Source organism: Vigna unguiculata, chromosome 3, assembly GCF_004118075.2.
Source record: "Vigna unguiculata cultivar IT97K-499-35 chromosome 3, ASM411807v1, whole genome shotgun sequence".
NCBI classification, from domain to species: domain Eukaryota; kingdom Viridiplantae; phylum Streptophyta; class Magnoliopsida; order Fabales; family Fabaceae; genus Vigna; species Vigna unguiculata.
Window position 1 is genome coordinate 5687311 of NC_040281.1, and position 25924 is coordinate 5713234.

Below are 25924 nucleotides of genomic sequence, written 5' to 3' on the forward strand. Positions count from 1 at the left end.
CCAAACTAAAGTTCATAACAACCAATCAACTAGGACAAATCAAACTAATTTATATAATAATAAATAATAAATAAAAAAACTATTCTATACAGGATTAAGTATAACATTAAACCAAATCTTGCTTCCAAATCAAATTTTACATCTATATGCAATCATTCAAATTTACCTCCATTCTTAATAAATTCTAAAGTTCATTTATGTCTATTAATATGAAACAAAAATCTAATAATATATTGGAGAGAATAAGAAAAAATTGCATAAAAATCATAAACATCTTATATAAATAATAATAATAATAATAATTTATTTCTGAAACGTATTTTACATTAAATATCAGAATGAGAATTGAGGTAAAAAAATTGATTTTAGGAGAAGTTTTTATTATTATTATTATTATTATTATTTAAAAGATCAATTGACGGTTGTATTTTTAAGGATTTTTCTTTGCAGTACAAATACAAATCTGAACTCTAAAATAAAAATATTTTTGAAGTTATTTTCATTCAATTAGTATTTTCTAGTGCATTACTTTTTTATAGTTAAATATATTTTTCATTTTAATTTTTTGTGAGTTATATCAGAAGTATTTTTATCATTCAAACATTTTTTTTTATTCATTTTCTATGTTTTCTGGTTAACTGTCCCTACTAATCCTTCAAGTCCATGTATATTTTCATTCATACTAATATTCTTCCAAGAGTATCCATATAGTAAAACTAACAAAATACTACAATCAAATGTTAAAGAAATGTACTTTAACATGGTTTCAATTCCTACCTTTAAATAAAAATCCCAGAAATCATGTATCCATAATATTTTATAACTGTAAAGAAAGAAACCAAATTTATTATTTAATAAAAATTATAAAATATTTTTTAACATTAAAAATCTTCTATTTAATATTTCACAATCATTTAAGGGTTAAATATATCCTATTTAACATTGAAAAACACTTTTAACCTCTTTAGGTTTTTAAGTGAGAGTGTTGAGGGTCAATGGTTGAGAAGAGGTAAAAGCACAAAGTAAGATAAATTTAATGTGATAACAAAAAGTTTTATAACCTACCACACTAAATTAGAAAATTAAATAAATGTGACCTAAACATACAATAAACAACATTTTTTAAAATATTGTATAAATATCATGAAAACTCATGATTATATAATTGTTATTTTAAACTATGCGGACAAATCAAGTAAAAATGTGGTCTAAAAATATACTAAAATCAATATGAAAAACTGTTGTGTATTGTGAAGATTTTAAACAACGATTTTAAAAGTATTATCGTATTAAAAATCGTTATCTATTACCTATAACTACACTCACATCTACCACGCCTATAAAATTATGGTCTAATCTTTAGACCATATTTTTTATAATTTAGATTACAATTTTATGTCGTTATCTAAAGTGATTTTTATTGTAGTATCTATTATTTGAACTTTTTGTTTTAACTTATCTTAATTTATGTATTAGCAACACAATATCATAAACTCTATAGTTTATAAATCTTAAATTGATAAACTATTTTATTGGATTATAAATGTTTAGTAAAAGTTAATTTATGAAATAAAGTAATATAACCGATATAACTACATCAAGTTTTACTATATAGTTACATTTTTTTTTTTAATTTTACCTATTATAGAATTATAGTTTTTTTATACATGATTAAATGCTTATTAAATTTACTTGAGTTTTAAAAGTTGTATAAAACTTTGTTTATTTTAAAAAATCATTTTATTTAAATGAGTTGACGTACTAAGTATTGACCAAATTTAATTTTCATTTGAATTTTGTCATGAAAGAATTAATTTTACATTTTCTTAATATATTATTAATATATAATATAAAACCACATCAGATAAATTTAGCTAAAAAAGGGTTACAGTGATGTCCCTTGGTAATGAAAATGCAAAATGGTTTCAACTTTTCAAGTAATTAACCAGCTAGACAAGAAGTTTCAGCTTTTGAAATGGGCTTCTTCTACAATCGGCTTTTGTTATTTACACTCATCAACACATCTATATGCACCTCCCTTTCTTTTGTTTTTTTATTACCAAATATACCCTTTTATCTAAAAATATATATAAATTCTAAATTATTTCCACTCAACCCTTTCTTTTTACAATTCTTTTTTACTTTTTATACAAAAGTTTGTAAATTTGATCATGGTACTCCTATACATGTAAAAGTAAGTTATTGCAAATAAATATCGAACAAGATAATAACAATAAAATAATTATAAATTAATAACAGTTTAATTTTAATCATTCAAGAACATTCAAAAATTATAATTATATATATATAAATGATATTTCACAAATAAAATATTTGCTAACACTTTTCAAAATACTTGTAGGTCCTATCAAATACTAACATTAATTCAATTTAAAACTTGAATTTACAAGCAAATCCAATAATACAAGTTATGGTAAGTTTGTTATAGATCATGTTGCACATCTACAATAACTTCTCCCTTTACTTTTTACTACCTAATATCTTAATCTATGTGACTTAGAAACAAGAAATCACATATCATTTCAAATATGTGACCACAAATTTCTATAGATTTAAGTTTCTCATATAAATCTAAAATTGTTACATCATACACAGTACATTTGCGTCTCGTCTCAATGAAATTCAGTATATCTCATTAATCATACGTAATGTTTGTGGTTCATACTACCTCTGTGTCAACATGTGTTTTCAGCTAATGTAACAACTCCAATCGACAAAATTCATTGTGGTTCATAACCAAAAACTCCATGAATAGGCATATTGTAGTAAATATTGATGAACTACCAACAATAAAGTCCAAATAAATTAGGAATCGTCACCATAAATAAAGATATGTTAGCTTAAAACTTACAAACATGTTTCAAATCTAGTTCTGCCAAAGGATAAGAAATAAATAAGTTCATTAAGGACACTAATGGGTGTGGAGGGAAACAATTCTAAACTAAATGTCTCTAACAATCAACCAACATTCATCGATAACAAAATACCTCACCATTACAACAACATCTCAATTTAACATAACCCAAATATAAAGGCAGTCATCAAGGCACATGCCAAAAGAAATAGATGCATTTTCAAACTCCTTAATCAATCACCATTGCACCAGAATGTCAATGAACTACACAAAAAAAAAAAAAAACCAATACTAGGAGACTTATCGTAGTCATGCTTCAAAGCTTTGTCAAAAGCAGCAATTTTATGGTCTTGCATCACTTTAAGGAACAAAAACAACTTTATTCATTGGACTTAATAGTCAATAAAATCAAAATAAGTCTATTTTAATACAGAAAAATATTAACTTACATTGATCAAATAATGCATATAAGTAATCTGGGGCTAAGTCAGCCCATAACAACATGATTGCCTTTGCATCTATTGTCATCAATATTCCCGTAAATCACTCTAAAATCTTTGTGTAAAGCATAATACCAACAAGCTACAAAATAAATACAAATAATGAGCAACACGTAAACAATGTAAACAACAAAACAAGTACATAAGCATCTAAGCAATTAACACAATACCCAAAATACAAACCACGAAAACTGCAAATACAATATGCAGAGCACAAAACAGTGAAAACTATATAACAAAACAAACTAAATCGTACAACATAAACTACTACATTGAGAATTTGAAAATCTCAAATAGTCTGTTTGTAAAATAGAAATATATTACCTTGATATCTAAGTTCTTAATCTCCAAGTGGTCCAATAGACTTTAACTTCTATTTTACAAACCTGAACAAAAACCCCAAAATACCAAGATAGGTTCTAATGGAGTTGTTGATAACTTGGATGATGAAAAATACAACTATTATGACAAATATATGTATCCAAAAGATCCAGACCAGTAAAAAACAGAGAGCAAGTATACAAACTTCATAAAATAAAAATAAGACAATAATAAAGGAAAAAACTTTGACCTGTATTGTGCAATAAAACCTTCGTTAAAAGAAAACAATTAAAAAACAAAGGTATTAAAAAACTAAAAACCCATACTATGAAACCTAAAACGAAGTTAAGAAGAACAACATAATAACAACCCAAAACAACTTCTTAAAGAACCATGAGACGAAAAGAATTTTGGTTAAAGAAGACCTAACCTTCAAATTGATACCGAAAAAAAAGAGTAGAAGAACAAACTTTGAAGAAAAAAAAGAAGTTGGGACCAAATAATGCAGGTTCAACAACACCCAAACTTCAAAGTCGTGGTGACTGAATAAAAAGACGAAGGGCTGAGAAAATAATGCAAAATGAAGAAGAAGAAGAGAGAAACGAAAAATTTTAGTAGAAAATGTACCGTGAAATTTAAGTAACCTACGCCCATCGATCATTCATGCTGTCAATTAAGTAAATTGACAAAATTTTAGGAAGAGATTAAGAGAAGGGTAAAATTGTAAACTAAGTACAAAGAACACAAATGACAAAAAATCCATTGTTTGGGACAGGTGTCAATAAAATAGAGTGGGTTAAAAATGTAATTTACCTAATGGTTCATTTTCTTATTATATATATAGTAGATAAATAACTTGAGAGTATTATTGATAGTAAAAGAAAAAAAGAAAACGGAGTTGGATCGGAAGAGAAGAGAAGCGCACAGTAGACAAACGAAACCATCTTCTTGTTAGTTCTTTTCACAATGCGCTAAAATTCGCTCCATTCTCATCTCAACCCCAAACCAAAACCTCTCTTCGTATATCTCACTTACACTCTTCTCTTCTCTTCTTTCTCTCTATATATCCATGCAAAGCAACGATTCCCTTCTATAATCGGTTCACTCCAGGTTCCACATCTTTTATCCTTTTTCAATTTTTTTTTCTTGATTCCAATTTGTAGTTCTCTTCGTTTTCTGATATTATTTGGACTCGCCGATTATTCTTTTGAATAATCTGTTGAATCTTGATAAGTTTCAAGAAACCATCTTTTCGATTGCAACATTCGATTCCACCACCACCGATTCACGGTTGGTTTAAACAATCAAGAAAATAAAGATTGTGGAAATGAAATTAGTCGGTTATTGCTAGTGTTTGTTTGTTGTGGAGAATAGGATACTTAAGTTTCATTCGTTGCGAGGGCTTGTTAGATCGCTTTGGTTGATCTTTTGAATGTTGAAGTTGGCGATGGATAGGTTTTTGGAATTTGGATGACTGGCAATTCTTTTATTATTTATTTTAGCGGATTTCGTTTTGGTGAATATGCGTTTGGTTGAATCAGGGGCAGGATGGATTTTCCTTTGGGCAGTGAGGATCCAGCTATACTTCAATTGCACAATTGGGACCCTTCTGAGACCCGAATTGGGCTGTCGGACTTCCGTGAAGCTTTTATTTCTCCTACAAGAGAGATACTGCTTTTACACTCACATGGAAGGGAAGCTCTTTTACTTCCTTTGGGTAAAGGTGATTACTCTTTTCCTTTATTCATAATTCTATTCACAATTGTCTGTGTTTCGGATTAGTTGATTACATGTTCTAATACGTGCATTTACTTTGTTACTCGCAGGAGAGTTCCATTCTGGTGGTGCTGAAGGGAATGATGATGGTTACGATAAACACAATCTAGAGTCATCTAATGTTTCCTTGGAGGCATCCTCTAGGCCTAGTTGTTCAATTTTGGTAAATGAATCACCTTGCACTTCAGGGTCGGATGTTGATACCGATGTTACTGGAACTAAGTGTTCAAGGTTCAACAGTCACCCATACATTAGTGACGTGAACTCATTGACATGGGCACGATGTGAGGATGGCTATGATCAGCACAATGATGCTTCATTTAGAGAAGTTCTATTTGTTTCTGGACGATGTGGGGTAACAGTCCATGCTTTTCCCAAACTAACTAAAACCAATGGAATAGATCAAGCCATGTTAGAGGGTAACTTTAGGCAAGGCAGGTGGGTGGAATGGGGGCCCGTTGCTACATTATCTTCCAACATTAGTCATGGAGTCTCTGTAGGCGAGAATGTAAATTTCACTGGTGGAGATGGCGGAGTCGAACCATTAAGTGGCTCTGCTACTAAGAGATACTTGGAGTCATTTTACACAAAAGTTGAAACTGTTGTATCTGATGGTATTCTACGGACCAAATTCCCCGAGAATAATGGATTTCCTTGCTCGACAAAAGTTGTTTCTTTTAGCGTATTTGATGGCAGCCTATCTTTGGACCATCTCGTTGGAGAAAAATCAGTTCAAAGCAAGGAGAATGGACAGGAACCAGTTGATTCAGATATTAAGTTTGATATTTTTTCCACTGTATTTGGTATTGTGGTTAATGGGTTCTATGAATGCCCTAAAGTGTTCTCGAGTGCTTCATATTGCTTGGTAGGATTTTATTTTACATTAATCCCTCACGTTTCTGTCAATAGTAGTGATGCAAATCAAATGTGCAGGAGCAGAAATTTACTTCTTGTTGCCAAATTAGATAGTTGGGGTATTCAGTGGGTTTCAATGGTGAAGCTTGACGAAAGAACAAACATTGCTCAAGCAGTTGAGTGGATGGATTTCCAATTTTCTGATAACCTTCTTGTTTGTCTTGATTCTTCTGGATTGATTGTTCTCTATTCTGCAATGTCTGGTGAATATGTGACAAACTTAAATGTTTCACAGGCATCTGGACTTAACCCTCATTTTGATTTGCAAGGATTAGAAAATTTATATTCAAATAGTGATACATATGCTAAACAGGAGTGTGGCATTGGGGATAACATGTCTGATCAGAAGAGTGATTCTTTTAGGAGATCATTCAAGAGGTTAGTTGTAGCTTCACATACCTCCCTTTTAGCTTTGGTTGATGAATATGGTGTGATCTATGTGATATCTTTGGGGGAATATATTTTTGACAAAAAGTACTCATCTGAAAAGTTGCTTCCACATTGTCAGCAATTTGGGTTGGGAATGTTAGTTGGCTGGGGAGTTGGTGGTTCTGATCTTGATCGCCAAGCAGTACACTCAAGTGATTTGAACATAAAATATGGAAGTGCTGCTTCCTCAGACAAAGCTGTGGCAGGTAATGCACTTCAGAATATTAATGGTTGTGCATTAAAAGAAAAGTGGGATTTGCATAGCTTCCATTCAGGCGTTTTTTCTGCTACTTCTAAAGTAAATAATGGTCACAAATTTCGTGGCTCTGATGTCAAATCATCTGTTATGAGAAAGATACTCATTCCCAATTTTAGAGTATGTGAGGATGATTCTATTTGTTTTTCTCCTTTGGGAATTACTATTTTTTCTAAAAAGAAGTGTGTAAAGGATCAGAATGGTTCTCAACTTTCCCATTTTAATCTGCAAGTGAATTTAGAAGTCCACGATGACAACTTCTTAGACAGTGTATATGATGATGTATACCACTTTGATGGAAAAGATGTCACGGGAGAAGCAATTGGTTGTGCATTCCAAGGTTGTTTTTATATTGTGAGAGAAGGTGGTCTATCTGTATATATTCCCTCCATTTCAATTTCACCAAATTTTTTTCCTGTTGAGTACATTGGTTATCGCCAATCAAGTAAGGATATAGGGATTTCAGTTCTACTAAATGACAATCTAGAAATAAAAGAACCAACAAAAAGGTTTTCTCCTTGGAAAGTTGAAGTTTTGGACAGAGTTCTTCTGTATGAAGGCACTGAAGTGGCAGAGCAGCTGTGCTTGAAAAATGGTAAGTTTTACAAAGGAACATCATTTTGCATTTATTTATAATATTCATTCACCAGAAGGGTATATAAACATTTTTTTTTTCACAAGTTTCTGTAATGGGGACATAATTAATGTCTCTCCTATTCAAAGTGATGATTCCTTTTTTCTATAAGGACTCTTTGTTTCATTGCATTAATTGCTTCATTTGAATAAAATATTACGCTTCATTAAATGATTTTTATTTTTTGAAAATACAGTTGTCCTAGTCCAACTTCTGTACATAAGTACCTTTGGATATTTTGCAGTGTAAGAATTTAAACGCTAGCCAGCTAGGTAATTTAGGGTGATTATTGGCGTTATATTTGTTAACATCCTCATGTGGACCAATGCCAATCCACTTGTCCCGATTTGCTGATTTTATTTTATTTTGCCTTTTGTTGACAAAATTACCTCTATTTCTAGATGATGATAATAATAATAATAATAATTATGGTTGTTGTTGTTGTTATAGAAACCAGAAAATTTTCTATTAATTTAATTATTGGTTTTAGAATTTGATGTGTTTGTATAATGGGGTTGGTGGTGATTCCCTGCTTTAGAATTCAGTGCAACTACTTTAGGTGCATGGTTATTTATTTATTTATTCTTTGTCAGGATGGGACATCAAAGTATCTCGTATTCGTCAGTTACAGATAGCATTGGACCACTTGAAATTTTATGAAATAGAAAGGTAAGCCAAGATTTAGTCAATGCAGGTTTGATTTATACATTTTGCTTTGAAGTGTCAATTTTGTGCCATAATCTGTGGTCATGCTCGTAGTGTTTTGTTTAAGGAAGAAAGCAAGGACGTATGGGGGGAGGGGCAATATTAAAGATATTATCCTTAGATCGTGTATCAACATGATTGAGGAGTTGGATTGGTGGGCCAGTAATTCAACTAGTGAGTCATAGGATAGACTTAAAATATAAGTTTAATTCAATTGCACAGTTTTTTTCAACGTTTTTCTGTGTAATAAATATATTTATATTTCTGGTTTCTTCCAAAGTTCAACATTTCGAATTAACATGAAATCACTACTTCTAAAATGTATCATTTACAATTCAAAATATAATATTAAACAAATTTGAAGAGACAAGACCCATACAGCTTTGGACTGAGGCACCAAATGATTATTCGAATAAAATATATAGTTATTAGTATCACTAATAAAATCAGTGGTTTTTGCAGCCGTTTGGGCTTGAATAAGCTAGCAAAATTCTGCTCACCAGTCAAACTTATCTTATTTGGGTTTCATAACATTGATAGCACCGAAAAGAACCAGGAAAACCCTTAGTGTTAGTTCTCCCTCTAGCAAACAACCTAGGAGGCATGTGGCAGAAACTGTTAAGAGTTTGCAAAGGGAATATTCACAATGCGAAGTGGGAATATTGGGCGGTTATCAGCATTTTTTTAGTTGATATTTATTCCTATTCAATACAGTTGGTTTAGTGTTGTAATTTAATATCTTATCTCTGGTGGCCGTTAACATGAACACTTGATTGTATTAATTGATACCTAGTGAAAGAAGGCTTTTGCTGTTGTTATCTTAACTGTGATAGCAGAAAATCAGTAGGTATTCCTTTGGTCTAGAGTGGGAGATAGGAACAGGGATCTTCTTGTCATCTAGGAGGTTTATTGTGGCACATACAGGGTTCTGATTCTACCAGACTGGTCATTCAAACTTGAAAGAGTTGCTGATCAACAGTTTGATCATTGAACTATGTAATGCATGCACACAGACATTTGTGTGGAGAGAATAGGAGGAAGGGAGAGGCTGATAAAAAGAAGGCTTAATTAAGTTTTGAGTCCATGATAACTCTGTGAACTTTCAATTGAGTCCCTATTAAACTTTTGTGGTTTATTGTTAGAACAAGATTTGAAGGTTTAAATTGTTTGCATTATTATAAATTATAATTGAACTGACCACTCTGAGACTGTAGTAGTTATCATCATTATTGCCAACATTAACAATGAGGAAACTTGGGGTATTTTCTGATTTCTGAGCAATTATTGGCCTTATGGTGAATACTTTATGCATAGCTTTGGATAATACCAGATAAAACAGTTTAACTGGTTCAGTTCAGTGACGTGCATCAGTATTTTTTTTTTTTTATTTGGGAAAGAATATAGAGGAGTAGGATGTGATATGAACAAGAATAAGATTTGAGGAATGTGTTTGAAAAACTTGTTAAAGTGAAACTATGATTAAGTGGAGAGTATGCAGACAGGATAATAAGAGAAAGTGCTACAAGAAGATAATAAAAAACAGTCAATAGAAAGAGAAAACTAAATTAAAGGACATCATTTGAGAAGAATTTCATTGGATGAAGATGAGATCAATTGTAAGAAGTTGGTGCAAGAACTTGATTTCAGTCTGCCATTCTCATTTGTTTATGCACACACAAATATGTGTTTCAAGAGGGCTACTTTTTAATGAGAGGAGTCTCATAGGCCTTATATCAAAATTAATAGGTGGGATTAGATCATCTGATTGTTCGGTCATATGACTTTTGTCAGCTCTTTTGAATAATTTGCGATTGCTATATTTCAACTTTTAACATTTTACTGCAAGTTGTTGCAATGAGGGCTGAATTGTTTGTTTTCTCGATCTACCATATCTTTGGGCATGCGGCTCTTGGAGAAAGTGCACTTTGAGTTTAACTAAAACTCACAACTATCTTGTAAGATGGATTTTTCACAAGATTGTGCATTTCACAAGAAATTCCAAGAAGACTAATTTATTCTGTTGACTTAAAGTGACTTAAAGTTTCTTAGCCTGGTATTTTTATTTTTGGTTAAAGTATCCTTGTAAATCAGTTTTGGGAGGTTGAACTAAGCTTAAATTTCAGTTTTAAGATGGTACCATAGTCTATTATAACAAGGTCCACTCCTAAGCATAAGAGGATATGTTGGAGACCCCATATTGACTATATATATATATATATATATATATATATATATATATATATTTGTGGATGGTGCGATAATGAGTGACATGATAGTTCTAACAAACCTTTTTATAATAGACAATGGTTCCATCTTAAAACTGGAATTTAAGCTTAGTTCAACCTCACAAAACTGATTTACAAAGATACTTTAACCAAAAATAAAAATACCAGGCTAAGAAAAGTCAATAACAGTGGCAAAATGGGTTGGCTGTTTGGGGGAGGAACTTCTTTAGCGTTTAATGAGATATTATCGTTGATTTTCAACAGAATAAATTAGTCTTCTTGGAATTTCTTGTGAAATGCACAATCAAGAATAATTTGAATATATGAGGAAGAAGGTTCAATGATCATAGGGTTTGACTCCAATGGGTTTATTGCGAATTCTTGGTTTGTGTTCGTTGAATTGTGGGCAGCTTGGTGACTCTTGGAGATATTTTTGCACAAGTTTGTCATGAATTGAAAACCGAGCAAAATGAGTCAAATCAGTCTAGATCTTCCAATAGTCGGACAGAGATTTCGAAATATGGAGGCAACAGTAAAATGTTTAGGGTTGGGAAATGGGGATGGTATGACTCACTTTATTATTGTAATCTTATTTTTGATTTTTTATTAAATGGTTGAGAGCTTCCTTCTTTGTTCTATACTACTTTTCTTATTTATCAAACATATTTACCAAATATGTTATAATTATTCTTTCCAGAAACTTTTAGCATGTGTGACAGGCCACACTAGATCTGGCACTCCTTTATCAACAGATATCCGTTCTTGATTTTATATTTTCATATAGTGTAGACTACAGAAATTAAGTCATCATGTGTGTTACGATGGTTAAGAGGAAGTGAAGTTGTAAATGAGATGTATTATAATGATGTGTTTTTTCTGTAGGTTTTGAGACATGTTAGCAACATATACTCTGTAAGACATTCTTTTCAACATTCTTGATTATTGGCTGAAAATTTTCTCATTATTTGAGTCAATTTTGAATATATTTCAGCCATACTAGAGAATGTGTTAGAAAGTGTTGCTAGCACTCTTTAGGTTTTTATATGGCAAATATTATCTAATGAAATTCACTTTCCAGTTTTATTGATGAACAGATCTTTGGAAATGCTTGTGGATGTTGATCTAGCAGAAGAGGGGATTTTGAGATTGCTTTTTGCTGCAGTGTGTCTTATGCTTAATAAAAGCGGTAATGATAGTGAAACTTCTGCTGCTTCAAGGTAAATTTATTTGTCATTGCTGACATACGTATATTTTTGTCCTTTATCATTCTCAAACCATGTGTTTTGACATACTCCATGTGTTTTGTCATGGAGAAGAACAATATTGTTATTCAAAGCCACTGTGCTTTGATTGTCCCTATAGATAGTTGGAGTAGTAAAGGGAACTTGTAATTCCTTGAGCAGGGACTGAATCAACAGATTGTCAGATGCAGCAGCAGCTAAACTTCAGTGCTCTGCCTCAAGAATAGATTTTGCAGCGAGAGTCTGCTTCTTAGACTACCAGTAAATGAGTGGTAGATTAGATCAACAATGTAACCCAAAATGTATTTATTTACAAAAGTAAGGTAAAACTGAGGATTAAATAGGTTAAAAGCTAAAGAAGAATTGATTCTGCTAACAAAAGATAGCTCAGATAATGGTAAAAAGTTACATTATCAGCCATTTGCAACTATCAACTTTCCTGTTAAAGGGCAAAGGTACCAAATCCCAAGTCTTTTTGTTTTATTAAAGCATCATATTCTTGCTGCATTGCAGCTTGCCTTTTTTTGTCTTTGAGAGCCTGTTTAACACTAGTAGGTTTCAGAATGGAACAACAACAAGGATGAATTCACTCTGTTTTGAAAAATGTCAAATTGAGACCTGGTTTGCGTGGAATGAGTATTAAGGAGAGGTGCAAGAGGAGATTCTAACCTAGAAGATGATGAAGTAACTGTATTGGAAACTTTAGGAGATACATCTGGTGTTGAACCATAATTAGATAGTATGGAGGCCCTGGACATTGGATCTTTAATGAAATTTGGTGTTTTTGGAGAAGGAACATAATAAGGAAATTTGTGCTCATCAAATAAAACATCTTTTGAAAGAAATATATGACCACTGGATGATAGACTTTTATAACCATTGTGTAATTGAGAATATCCTAAGAAAAGACATTCTTTAGACTTGAAATCAAGTTTATGTGACTTATATGGGCGTAAAAGAGGAAAGCAAGAGCATCCAAAAGTTTTTAGAAAATAAAAATATGGGTTTTTATTGAACAAAACAGAATAGGGAATGAGAGAGTTTAAGGAAGTTGTAGGTAATCTCTTGGTTCTCTATTGATAAGATATACAACAGTAACAAAAGCATAATCCCAAAACTGTAGAGGGAGAAAGGCATGATGCAATGATATAAGGCCTAAATCAACAATGTGTCTATCTTTATGTTCAATGACACCAGTCTGATGATAAGTTTGAGGACCAATGAGTTTATGAACATTACCATGATGAGCTAAGAAGGTGGTAAAAGGGCGCTATTCACCTCCCCATTCTGACTGAACACTCAATTTTCAAAGTCAGCTGTAACTCAACCATTTTCTTAAAACTTTGAAAAACTGATAAGTTTTAGCTTTAGTTCTTACTTGAAATATCTAGGTGGATCTGGAATAAGCATCGACAAAAAAAAAATAGTATCTATATCCTGCATGAGAAGTAATATGATTAGGCCCCATAGATTAATAAAAATAAGTTCTAATGGAGATTATACATAACTAGAATCATGAGAAGGCAACGTATGAAATTTTCATAAACCAGAATTAGCATTTTTAGACATAGGAATTTTACAATGTCTAAGTACAATTTGCATAACATGACTACTTGGATGACCTAATTGGTTATGCCACATATGTATACTATTATTTACAGAGGTAAGCTTATTGACATTGCTACAAACATCCTTTATTACAAGGGAAGGTTGAGTAGAATATGCAGTGAACTTAGTAGAGACTGCAGCTGAGAGTACTGATTGAAAAGTTGAACATTGTTGAATGAATACAATCCATCAGCAACAACCACTCCATGGAGAAGAACTTTTTTCCTCCTATGAGATTTGACAAGATATTTATAAAAATGAAACTCAAAGAAAACAGAATTATCCTTCACAAACTGATTAACACTTAAGAAATTTTAGTAATAGGGGGAACATGCAACTAAAGACTCTAGAATCTAGAATCTTAAGGTGAGACAAAAGAAGATGAACCATTTCTAATGACTATCTGATTTGGACCTTAAAATTGTTGGAGTTGTTTAATATTTAGAGGTTCACTAGTGACATGAAAATTGGCACCAGTGTTTTAGTGTTCAGAATCACCCAAGTGTTTGAAGTCTTGTATGAACCAACTAAATAGGGAAAGACTATGTAGTTGGATCAATAAAAAATAATGATTCATACAAGCTGACAAGAGGCATAAGTTCTGAAGTAACAGACATTAGCTGTATGACCAAATTTTAGACAATTTTGGCATTGAAAATTAACAAACTTTCCACCACGACCTTTGGCAGAACCTCTAGCAGGATCTCCACCAAGAGGGGACCTTGGAAACCTCCTTTTTTATTAGCACAATGAGAATAAGAACCTTGAGTAGTTCAGATATGGTGTGACTAAACTTTGAGTCTCTTGCACATAACGAGTAAGTCATGTTTCATCACCATACAAAAGAGCATTAATCTCAGCAATGGAAGGAGTGCATTTCTTACTCTCAATGATAGAAACAACAGGAGCATTATCAAATGGAAGTCTTTCTAATCAAAATGTTCTTCATGCCTAACAAGAACACCAACTCTGGCAAATTCATCAACATAGTTCTTAATTTTGAGCAAATATCCTTCCATTGATTTTGGATCAAGTTTGATGGCGTGCATAGCAATACGTAGTTGTCTTGCACAAGATTTAATTTGGAGACAAAAGTACTCACAAATTTTCTCCCATACTTCATAGGAATGAGTGCATCCAAGAACACGAGACAACACATATTTGGAGAGAGTAGATTGAAGCCACCCAAACAATGTTTGATCCTGAACTTCCCATTCTTCATACTCAGGATTAAGTGTTAGCAACATTCGTGTTCATTGAGATATCTAGAAACAACTAAATGTTGGAGTTCATGTGATTTAATTACTGGTTTAACATATTAACATCAATGTAAATAGTTAGAATCATCAATTTCTCAGCAATAGATTTAGGAAACGAAGCATAAGCCATAGCAAGCAGAATTATGAAGAGTGGAGAGCGAAAAACAGAAACGCTTAGCTAAAAGAAATAATTCACTATGTGCACAACTAACTCACCTTGAGAAAAGCGAGATAAACCTTTGCAAAGCGCAAATTCAAAGGCAAAAGATGAAACAAAGAACAACTCACTGTTTCAAAACTTGAAATCCAACATCAAGCATTCTGGAGAATGAAGAACAACGCATTAACTGGAACTTGCATTCTGTAGTAAAGCTCAATTTGAATAGAACAAAGAGATTTTGAACAAGTAACGAAGAAACTAGTAGTGGAACGCACAAATCATCGGTGTCGAACACTATTGAACTAATAATTTGGAACAAAGAACAATTCACTGATTGAAATACAAAATACTTGAGAAGAAGCAATCACGAGCTAGATCTGGAACAATTCACCGATTAAAATCTCAAATTGATGAAGCTGAATCAATATCGAGTTGAATTGAGAAAATAACACCAATTGAAGATGTAAACTGATGAAGTGAATCAATCCCAAATAATGCACCGATTGAAATCACAAGAGGATGATGTGGAAGCAATTGCAATTTGAATGATTAAGAAATCAATGAAGAACTTGAAGAAGCAGGTTCGTTGAAGAAGCTCTGGATACCATCTTAGAGAAACTGAATAGAGAAAATAGAGAGAATTGAACATGAATTGAATATATTTATTACTGTATCACACTCAGAATCATGAGTACAAGATGTATTTATAAGTGTAGTTCACTGCTAGCTATTGTAAGCTGAACTACAAAGCAGTAAAACAGTTTACAGGTAAACCTTCAACTGTACAAAGAAAATAAGTTGTACAATACTTTTTGTCAACTATACAGGTTAATTATATTGTGCATACTAACAGTAAGTGTGCATATTTTGGCATTCACCAATAATGCCCTAATTCCACCCGAAAATGTCTCTGTTCATACTTTTAGAAAGTGGATTTAGGTTTAACTTAACCATACGAAGCCTGTGGTAAGGTATGGTTTGTACCAGTTGTGGTTGGTCTAATAGAAGGTGTCACTATAGGCTAAAGTAAACCTTTGCTAAGTAAGATGACTTTGAAACCATCTTAAGAATAGAACATATGAAAAAACGTCTAAGAGAGCACATTCATCTCTTAGCCGATTCATTCATTTATATGGATTCTTACGTTAGAAAATACAAAATGATATGATGATCTACGAATAGGTGTCAGATAAGGTAATACAAAATGAGTTCACCTATTCTAGAAATTAACCCCTTCATTTGAGTTAAGCAATTCTGATACATAAACCCCCCAAAAATGTAATATGTTTGATAAAAGAGAAAAAGAAAATGCAGGACAAAGGTTTAAACAATGTATTATGCTCTACTAATCCTAGGTCAAGTGGCTTTACATTCTTAACGAGAAAAATATACTGCTGAAATTTCCATTTGACAACAAGCTAGTATTTTTTTATTTTTTATTTTTTTTTAATTCTGACTTGTGATATTATGTTTTTTTTTTTCAATATCTTTAGGCTTCTTGCAACAAACTAGTATTTTTTTAGTTCTGAATTATGATATTATGGTTTTTGTTCAACATCTTTAGGCTTCTTGCACTGGCCACTTGCTTTGCAACAAAGATGCTTCATAAATATGGGATGCTACAACATAAAAAGGATACATGCATAGCAGACAGCTGTAATAACACCAAACTACTTCCTCTTCCACCAATTGAACCAGTTAAACTACAAACTGAAGTGGATTTTACTCGAAAACTTTGTGAGATATCTCATTTCTTGGAGATAATCCGAAATCTGCAATGTAGACATAGATCAATATTTCAAAGGGCCAGTCAAGGACTGGTATGGTGCTCCATTGCTATGCTACTTACATTCTGCTTAAATTGGTTGGTTGTTTTTCCAGAAAATTAAGTGGTGCCTTATTTTTTATATACAGGCTGACAGTGGAAAAGAGTCATCTTTAACAAATACACACATGTTACAAGAAGATCCCGAACTTCCAATTCTTCCATCAGATTTAGAGTCATTGGATGTGTTGAACCAACATGAATTGTCTGTACCAGGCAGTGACAAAAATGAAAATCTTGCACTGGTGCCCGTTGATTCTGATTCTCGTCTGGTCTCAGATGAATTTGGCAACATATCTCATTTAACCTCATCAGGAGGAATTTTACACAGGAAAGTGTTGCCTGTGGAAAATCCTAGAGAGATGATGGCACGCTGGAAGGTCGATAACCTGGACCTTAAAACTGTGGTTAAAGATGCTTTGCTCTCTGGTCGTCTTCCTTTGGCAGTTCTGCAACTGCATCTTTTTCATCAATTGAATGATTTCGTTGCTGACGAAGAGCCTCATGACACATTTACTGAAATTCGTGACATTGGCAGAGCGGTTGCTTATGAATTATTTCTAAAGGTAATGCATGTAATATTCTCATTAGCTCTTACAAATTACAATGAAAATAACAAACCCAATGCAATTATATAGGGTGAAACTGAACTTGCTGTTGCTACACTTCAAAGACTGGGAGAGAACATTGAATCTTGTCTTAAACAACTGCTGTTTGGCACGGTAAGAAGATCCCTGCGCACACAGATTGCTGAGGAAATGAAAAGATATGGTTATCTAGGACCATATGAGTGGAAAATATTGGATGATATGTCACTAATTGAGGTAAGTGGAATTTATTTTTCTTAATTTTGTGGTCAATGTTGTGTAGTTCAAGTAGAGTGAAAAGAAATTTCTGAGCTGAGGCTTGTAATCTTATTTGTCTGTGCATGTATATTGGAAGACTCTCTATCCTAGCAGTAGCTTCTGGAAAACATATAATCACCGACTGAAAGATATCAGCAATTCATTAGGCTCTGTTTTACCGGTGGAAAATCAATTGAGGCTCTTGCATAACCATTCATTTGATAGTCACGTCATTGAATGTGGTGAGATAGATGGAATTGTGTTCGACACATGGATTAATATTAGTGAAAGCTCATCTGCCATGGAAGTTGACGAAGATGATGCTCCTGCTGGATATTGGGCTTCTGCCGCTGTCTGGTTTGATGCCTGGGATCAAAGAACTATTGATCGTGTAAGTTCACTTCTCTGTTCCATGTCTGCATGTTTGTATAGATGTTAATTTCTCTTATTTTTGATGAAGCCAATGATGATTAGCAACTCTCTTCCCCTTCTAGATCGTGAATTTTAAATTGATTTTATAGTTTTCGTTTACTAAATGATATAAAGACTAGAAGAGGTTTCCGTAAGAATTCTTGAAATTTGGGTTTATTTTGAGTGCAAAATTTATGTTTTCTTAGAGATTTGGATGTGATATGCACGTGTCTATCTATTTTTGAGGTCCTTTAGTTTACCAACTTCAACAAACACCTTTATAAGATCTATTTTCTCGATTCTCTACTTGTTTTGGTTTGAATATGAAACCAAATATTCTATACTTTAGGATTAAAATTACAGCTGAAATGAAAATTTACTTCCGTTGCTTAATTAACTATGGTAACGTTATTTTTTATTATTCATTCATCTTTGCGTGTACAGATGATATTGGATCAACCTTATCATTCAAGCAATTCTATATTGTGGGATTCACAACTTGAATACCATGTTTGCCGTAACAACTGGAAGGAAGTCTTTAGACTGTTGAACCTGATACCTCCATATGTCCTATCAGTTGGAAGCCTTCAACTCAATTTGGATGTTTTACAGCCTGCGTCATCTTATGGAGGCAATATAAATATGAAGTCTTCTAATTATGGAAGTTTCTTGTGCTCTTTTGAAGAATTGGATTCTGTATGCTTGGAAGTTCCAGATGTACAAATATTTAGGTTTTCACCAGACATATGTTCTGAGTGGATGAGGATGCTTATGGAGGAAAACCTTGCAAAAAAATTTATATTTGTGAAAGAATATTGGGAAGGGACATCGGAGATAATAGCTCTCTTGGCTCGTTCAGGTTTCATATCTGGCATAGATAAGTTATGCGTAGAGGATGATCCTACCGAGACTTCATCTGTTAGAAATGGATCTATACAAGCTTTGCATAAAATATTTGTACATCACTGTTCACAATATAACTTGCCAAATCTTTTGGACCTTTACCTTGACCAGCACAATCTGGTCTTCGACAACGATTCACTTTATGCTTTACAAGAATCTACAGTAAGCTTCTTTATGTTCATTATTTGTTATTGTTTTGCATGTTTTCTATTCCAATCGATTGGATGCTTCCATAAGAGGCTGATGCACTGAAATTTGTAGGTTCCGTTCACATTTTTGGTGGTTTTCAAACTTTATTAGATATTTGGTATTATAATGCAATTTTAGTTACCAATTCAGGTTACCTCTTTCTTTGATAAAAGAAGAAATTCCATAAGACAATGTGAAAAAACATAACAGAATATGGACAATAGGGGACCCTCTATAGAGGGAAAAAGGAAAACGAAGTAGGGAAAAATTATCATTAGTGCAAAGCTGCTCATTCCCAGAGAACATAAGAAGCTTTAATGTTGTGCAAAATTCCTTTTCCCATTCATTATTTCATTCAACTTCTATTGTTCAAAACCTTTATGTTAGCATGATCTTTGCTTTTAAGAGGTTTTAGCGCTGGGCATTGATACATATTGCCTCTTAACAGGTTGATTGTGAATGGGCAAGATGGCTACTCTTATCGAGAGTCAGGGGGTGTGAATATGAAGCCTCTCTTGCCAATTCTCGATCAATAATGTCACGTAATTTAGTTCCTAGAAGTGACCTCAGTGTTCTTGAGCTAGATGAAATAATTCGAACTGTCGATGACATTGCTGAAGGAGGGGGAGAAATGGCAGCCTTGGCAACCCTAATGCATGCTGCTGTCCCAATTCAAAACTGCTTAAATAGTGGTGGTGTAAATCGGCATAGCAATTCCTCTGCCCAATGCACATTGGAGAACCTCAGGCCGACTCTGCAAAAGTTTCCCACATTGTGGCGCACACTTGTTGGGGCATGTCTTGGACAAGATACAATGGCCTTGCTGGTCCCTAAAGCAAGAAGCGGTTAGCTATTAAAATCATTTTTTGGTAACTCGCTGTCGGTATTCTACTAATATTTGGGCACTTAAAATAACCCTATTTTCTTGTGTCAATTTTTGTCTTTTGCAATTTTTCAATGCAGCTTTATCAGACTATCTTAATTGGCGTGATGAGATCTTCTTCTCTACTGGACGTGATACTTCGCTTTTGCAGATGCTTCCTTGCTGGTTTCCTAAGCCTATTCGAAGATTAATACAGCTTTATGTCCAGGTCTTTTTTATTATTCCTTTCAATGTGATTTTATCTTTCATCTCCAATCTGTTGTTATCTTCTGTTTGTTTATAAATACCTCACCAGTTGTGTACTTTGCATGCTGTTGCAGAAACAGTTCTTGTATATTTATGCAATTAAAGTTATGTAGTTTTTCATTACATTACAGGGTCCTCTTGGATGCCAATCATTTTCAGAGTTCCCTACTGGGGAAACTTTGCTACACAGAGACATCGACTTATTCATAAATGCTGATGTACATGCTGAGATAAGTGCAATGTCTTGGGAGGCCACTATCCAAAGACACATTGAAGAACTATATGGTCCTTTACTTGAGGTATGGGCTTTTAATTTGATTGCTTCTTTCTCTCTTATTCTCCTTGTCTCTTTTACAAGGATTTATTGTGTGCGTTGCCATTTTTGTACTCAAATCTTTCATAATGTTTTCTCTCTTGAAAACTGCCAAGAAAGGCTCCACTGCCTAAAGCTTGTTTAGCTATATAGTATTTGCAGTTTTATTGGTACTACGGACTCCTATTGCAATATAGTATGACAAACTCAATCGACTTGGTTCAGCCACCTAGCTGGTCTGATTATGTGCAATTTGCAAGGGAACATTTGTTTCCAACAACTTATGTTTAGCTTAAGATCTTAGCATGACATGATATAGTTTTGTTTGCATGACAATTTTGAAATATAGTCAAATAAATTTTGACATGTGAGTAAATGATGAGATAAGCTAATTGGTTGTGAATCACAGTATTTGAAAAGGATATGAAGAAAAGATAAGGAAAACGTAATACTAATCTTGAGTATTATTTCACATACCAAACAGAGAATACACTGCTATATATATAAACCAAAAATTAACATCCAATATAAGCTTTCAAACCATTACCGTTACCAATATAAATTTGATCAAGTCCTTCAAAATCATCAACTTTTGAATATTCTGAATGTTAAGAAGTGGACTTTAAGCATAACTCAACCTTATAAAATAAGTTTGTACGGTTGATTAGGATTTAGGGTTTTGGGTTTAATTGATTAGGGTTTTCACTGCTTGCAAGCACAAAAGGAGTAGGTTGGGTAAAGAACTGGATATTAGTATTTTTTTAAATTAGTTATTATTATTTCTTTCATATTATTATATTTATTATTGGTCTTCACAATACTGATGAATGGATCTGTCCTGTTCCCTTCTTATCACAAACAAGATAAAATGTGTTCTTTACTATTAGTGTTATCTATTCGTCTATAGTGTTCTTTTTTTCTGTAGTTTGTTATAACTATTTTACAGGTGTGTTTGTATATTTTATTTTCTAGACTATTTGTGAAAATAGGCTATTACACTGGTCTGTAACTGTCTATAACCTCTCTCAACTGCTATGTAACATCTCCTGGTCATTTATATGTTCTGCTACAGAACAGACCTGTATTTTTATCTCGAGTCTGATAATACAGTCTACATATTTTCCAGTCACACGACTGCCTGTTACTATCCTCTAAATATTCTTTTCATCATCCTCATCAAATTCTATTATTTACAAACCAGAAAGTTAATTGGGAAACTTCATGTTGAGTTTTACTACCTCACTGCTATGGATCACCGTCTTATTTTTATTTCTTCCCATATTTCTAAAATAGTAAAACGTATGACTGATGGACTAGAATGAAGCAGTTGAACCAGTGACGGAATGACTCTCTTCTTATATTAGACTGATTACAAGTTACATTTGTTTGCATTGCTTGTAGCTTTTATGATTTTGGAGAGGTAGTCTACAACATGAGATTCGATGTTTGTTTTTCGATTTTGTATCTTTGATCTTGTGTATTTTCCACCAAACATATTTCTCATGCTTCATATGTTTGACCTCAATAGCTAACTACATTTCTTTATAATTGCTTTGTTTGACCCATGTGATTGAATTCCATGCAGTTTCTGGCGTGCTGTAAGACTTAATTATGTGACAATTTGCTTGAGAGTCAGTTTTTTCCCTAATCAAAGGTTATTGTAGGAAGCAATGCTATGCAGTAAACAAACACAACAGAAAATCTGAATGAATTTCTCATCATTAGGTAGTTGTTGGATAAGTCAAAAGTGTCAGGGACCACTCATCTATCCAAAATTGAGTAACTGTTCCAACAAAATATTCTGGCTATCTGTTATTTTTTCATTTTAGAAGCTTGACGTATTATATCGTTCTTCTGTTGTTATAAGTGCAAATATGCAATTTGATGTGTTCCATTCCAATTATATTTTGATATTATATATTGGTAATTTGAATTGATTTTTCAGGAAAATGGATTTGGCCTTGAGCATCTTTTGCATCGTGGACGAGCACTGGCAGCTTTTAACCAAATTCTTGGCCACAGAGTTCAAAATCTGAAGTCAGAAGGGGAATCTAGTACTTCAGCTCATGGACAAACCAACATTCAATCAGATGTTCAGACTCTTCTTTCTCCACTAGAACAAAGTGAAGAGACTCTACTTTCATGTGTGAGTTTTTTTTTTTTTTTCTGTTTATATAGATTTTATGATTATGAACATGAAACGAGAGTTATAATTAAAACAAACCAATGTATTAACTGCAATGCTAAAAAAATAGGTGCCTTTTCACTGGATAAAAATCTTCGTGCTGATGATAAATTTCATAATTGGCAATGGCATTACTCCCAAGCTCAGCTATCAATCTGTTTGTCAAGAACCAATTCAACCTAAAAATTTAAAAATGTTTATGTCTCTAACATGCCCTATAAGTATTTTGAGCTTTAAGCATGAAAAATACCCCAGCCCATTTTATTTTATGCTATTGCATGATGGAATTGTGACAAAAATGGGTGGCAAGTTTTGGCCACTTGGTCGTTGGGGCTTTGGGACCTCATGAAGAACCGATGAACCTAAATGTTTAAGCTGTTTGGTTAATGGCATTATTGAATTATGCTTTATTTAGCTCTTCATTTGGTATTCTATCAGGTTTATGTTACTCTTAGAATTTGGATATGAACCTAAATCAACTCAACAAAATTGGCTTATAAGTAAGGGTTATTCATACTTGTATAATTTAAGTTGGTTATATCTATATTTGATGTGAGATCTGGAAAAACACTCTTCTCACAGTGAGGATTAGACATCCTGTAGCATGAAGTTTGCAAGTATGACATCTATGGGTGATTCGAAAACGACTCTCTTGATAGGCAACATTTTTTTATGATAGATTTTGATGCCATCTTAGAATTTAAGTTTTAGGTATAACTCAACTCTATAAAACTAATTTGTAAGTGAGAGTTGCTCTGTACTTAATACTTTAATTTGGTTATATCTTTATACTTAGTTGAATTTTCAGTAGATAGATCTTAGTATTTCTTTTTATTTTGATGGTGGAGATTCTCATATTCTTTCTAAATATGTAATTTAACATTGATGAAAAATAAAAAAAATATGAATCTCATTGAAGTTTTGAATGGTATATTGAAAACTGTTCCTAAATTTTCAGGTTTTGCCAACTGCTATTATGCATTTTGACGATTCCATGCTTGTTGCTTCATGTGCTTTTCTTTTGGAGTTATGTGGTCTATCTGCCAACAAACTGCACGTTGATATTGCTGTGCTGAAACGGATATCTTCATTTTATAAATCAATTGAAAATAATGAAAATCTCAGGCAATTATCGCCTAAGGGTTCTGTGTTTCATGCAATGTCCCATGAAGGTGATGTTACAGAGTCTCTTGCTCGAGCTTTAGCTGAGGAATACTTGCACAAGGATTCTCCTGTAATTGCTACTGAGACAGGAGCTGTTGGTAAACAGCCTTCACGAGCTCTTATTCTTGTCTTGCACCATCTGGAAAAGGCTAGCCTTCCTCGGTTGGTTGATGGAAAAAGTTATGGTTCATGGCTATTAAGTGGAAATGGTGATGGAAATGAGTTAAGATCTCAACAAAAGACTGCTAGTCAGCACTGGACTTTGGTAACAAATTTTTGTAAATTGCACCAGCTTCCATTAAGTACCAAGTACCTTACTGTATTAGCCAGAGACAATGATTGGGTATGTTTCTACTTTTGTTTCTTTTATTGACCACTCAAACAAGAATCTTATGATTTTTTGGTTCCTGTCAGATTGAATTTTTGTCTGAAGCACAGATAGGAGGATATTCATTTGATACAGTAGTCCAAGTGGTGAGTCTTGTTCCCTACCTTTACTCAACATCATGTTTAAACCTGTTGGAAGTCAAACCATGTATATGATGTTAAAATGAAATTGTTCCACTTTGAATCTCTCTGTGATTGTGAATGGCAGGCATCAAAGGAGTTTAGTGATCCACGTCTCCGACTTCATATGTTAACAGTTTTGAGGGGAATGCAGTCAAAGAAAAAGGCAAGCTCTGCATTGTTCTTAGATACACTGGGGAAAGACGGTGAAACAACCTTCCCTTATGAAAACATGTGTGTTCCAGTTGAACTCTTCCAAATATTAGCAGAATGTGAAAAGCACAAATGTCCTGGAGAGGCTCTCTTGAGGAAAGCAAAAGAGTTGTCCTGGTCAATATTGGCTATGGTTGCTTCATGTTTCCTTGATGTCTCTTCATTGTCATGCCTGACAGTTTGGTTGGAAATTACTGCAGCAAGGTGATTGGGACTGTTTATAAGTAAAAGGATAATTTCATAATTATCTTTTTTTTTTAAATAGATTTAGCCATTTCTGATGTGAAGAGCTTGCAGTTTTGTGTGATTTAATTTGTATTGAGCTGAGTGTATAAGTAGTTTATGTTACAGTAGGCAAAATCTGTCTGTCCTTCTATGCATGTTTTAGGATAAAGTAACTGCTTAAATGATATTGAAAATCTTACACAGAAGGAATTAATATTTTTGTGACTGGTTTATTGAAAAATACACTGCTGAATTGAAATTTCCATCATAAATATTACACTCATTAAACTTTACATTCATCTAAAATCTGTTATATTTCCTCATTACATGCTAAAACTGGCATCAAATTCAATATATTTCGTTTCATGTTTATTGGTGTCCAATTTTTTTAAAAGAATTGGTAAGACAAGAGCAACATATTCTATCCAACTCTACTAGTAGAGTTAGGCTTGTATAATTGAATAATTTGGCTGAAAATTCAGATTATATGATGAATAGTTAAAGCTCTGAGCATTGAGACATGGACCCAACCATGTATGTAGACTTCAATGATTGAAACTTTTTACCTTTTTTTTTTGTGCACAGGGAAACTTCATCCATTAAGGTGAATGATATTGCTTCCCAGATCGCAGATAATGTTGGAGCAGCTGTAAATGCTACTAATGCCGTACCTGTTGGTAACAGAGTACTTACATTTCATTACAACAGGCAGAGTCCTAAACGACGACGGCTGATAACTCCTGTTTCACTTGACTCCTCTGCTTCTGCAATATCTGATATCTCTCGTACTTCTAGAAGTGAAAAAATATTTGATTCCCAAGGTAAAGCTGTGGAGAATGATAGAAAAGTAGAACATTTTGGATGCGTTAATGTTCCAAGTGATTCCGTTGAAGGACCTGCTTCCCTTTCAAAGATGGTTTCAGTCCTTTGTGAACAACAATTGTTTTTGCCTTTGCTCAGGGCATTTGAGATGTTCCTTCCATCATGCCCCTTGCTACCATTTATCCGAGCTCTTCAAGTAAGGCAACTCATTCAAAATTTGTTCATTTATTATGGACTTCTGAATAGTGGATACTTCAAGTGTCAGTGTTGGTTATTTTTTACATATGTT

At 33.1% G+C, this 25924-nt stretch overlaps 1 protein-coding gene across 3 annotated transcripts in view; it reads left to right on the forward strand.

Annotated features, from left to right (window-relative positions):
- Nucleotides 1-4580: 4580 nt before the first annotated feature.
- The window catches only part of LOC114177230, a 36287-nt gene continuing 14943 nt past the window's right edge, over nucleotides 4581-25924 (forward strand). Inside the window, exons 1-18 of one of the 3 annotated variants that reach the window (XM_028062497.1) lie at nucleotides 4581-4806; nucleotides 5238-5419; nucleotides 5523-7667; nucleotides 8300-8375; nucleotides 11731-11853; nucleotides 16469-16724; nucleotides 16819-17295; nucleotides 17368-17553; nucleotides 17672-17965; nucleotides 18430-19050; nucleotides 19526-19922; nucleotides 20041-20168; nucleotides 20338-20505; nucleotides 22465-22665; nucleotides 23663-24211; nucleotides 24283-24342; nucleotides 24464-24792; nucleotides 25399-25831. In XM_028062497.1, coding sequence (XP_027918298.1) covers nucleotides 5245-5419; nucleotides 5523-7667; nucleotides 8300-8375; nucleotides 11731-11853; nucleotides 16469-16724; nucleotides 16819-17295; nucleotides 17368-17553; nucleotides 17672-17965; nucleotides 18430-19050; nucleotides 19526-19922; nucleotides 20041-20168; nucleotides 20338-20505; nucleotides 22465-22665; nucleotides 23663-24211; nucleotides 24283-24342; nucleotides 24464-24792; nucleotides 25399-25831 — 6618 coding nt within the window. In that variant the 5' untranslated portion in view covers nucleotides 4581-4806; nucleotides 5238-5244. Of the gene's footprint in view, nucleotides 4807-5237; nucleotides 5420-5522; nucleotides 7668-8299; nucleotides 8376-11518; nucleotides 11549-11714; nucleotides 11854-16468; nucleotides 16725-16818; nucleotides 17296-17367; nucleotides 17554-17671; nucleotides 17966-18429; nucleotides 19051-19525; nucleotides 19923-20040; nucleotides 20169-20337; nucleotides 20506-22464; nucleotides 22666-23662; nucleotides 24212-24282; nucleotides 24343-24463; nucleotides 24793-25398; nucleotides 25832-25924 lie in introns of those variants that run through there. The other 2 variants (XM_028062499.1, XM_028062498.1) reach the window with 2 other exon arrangements.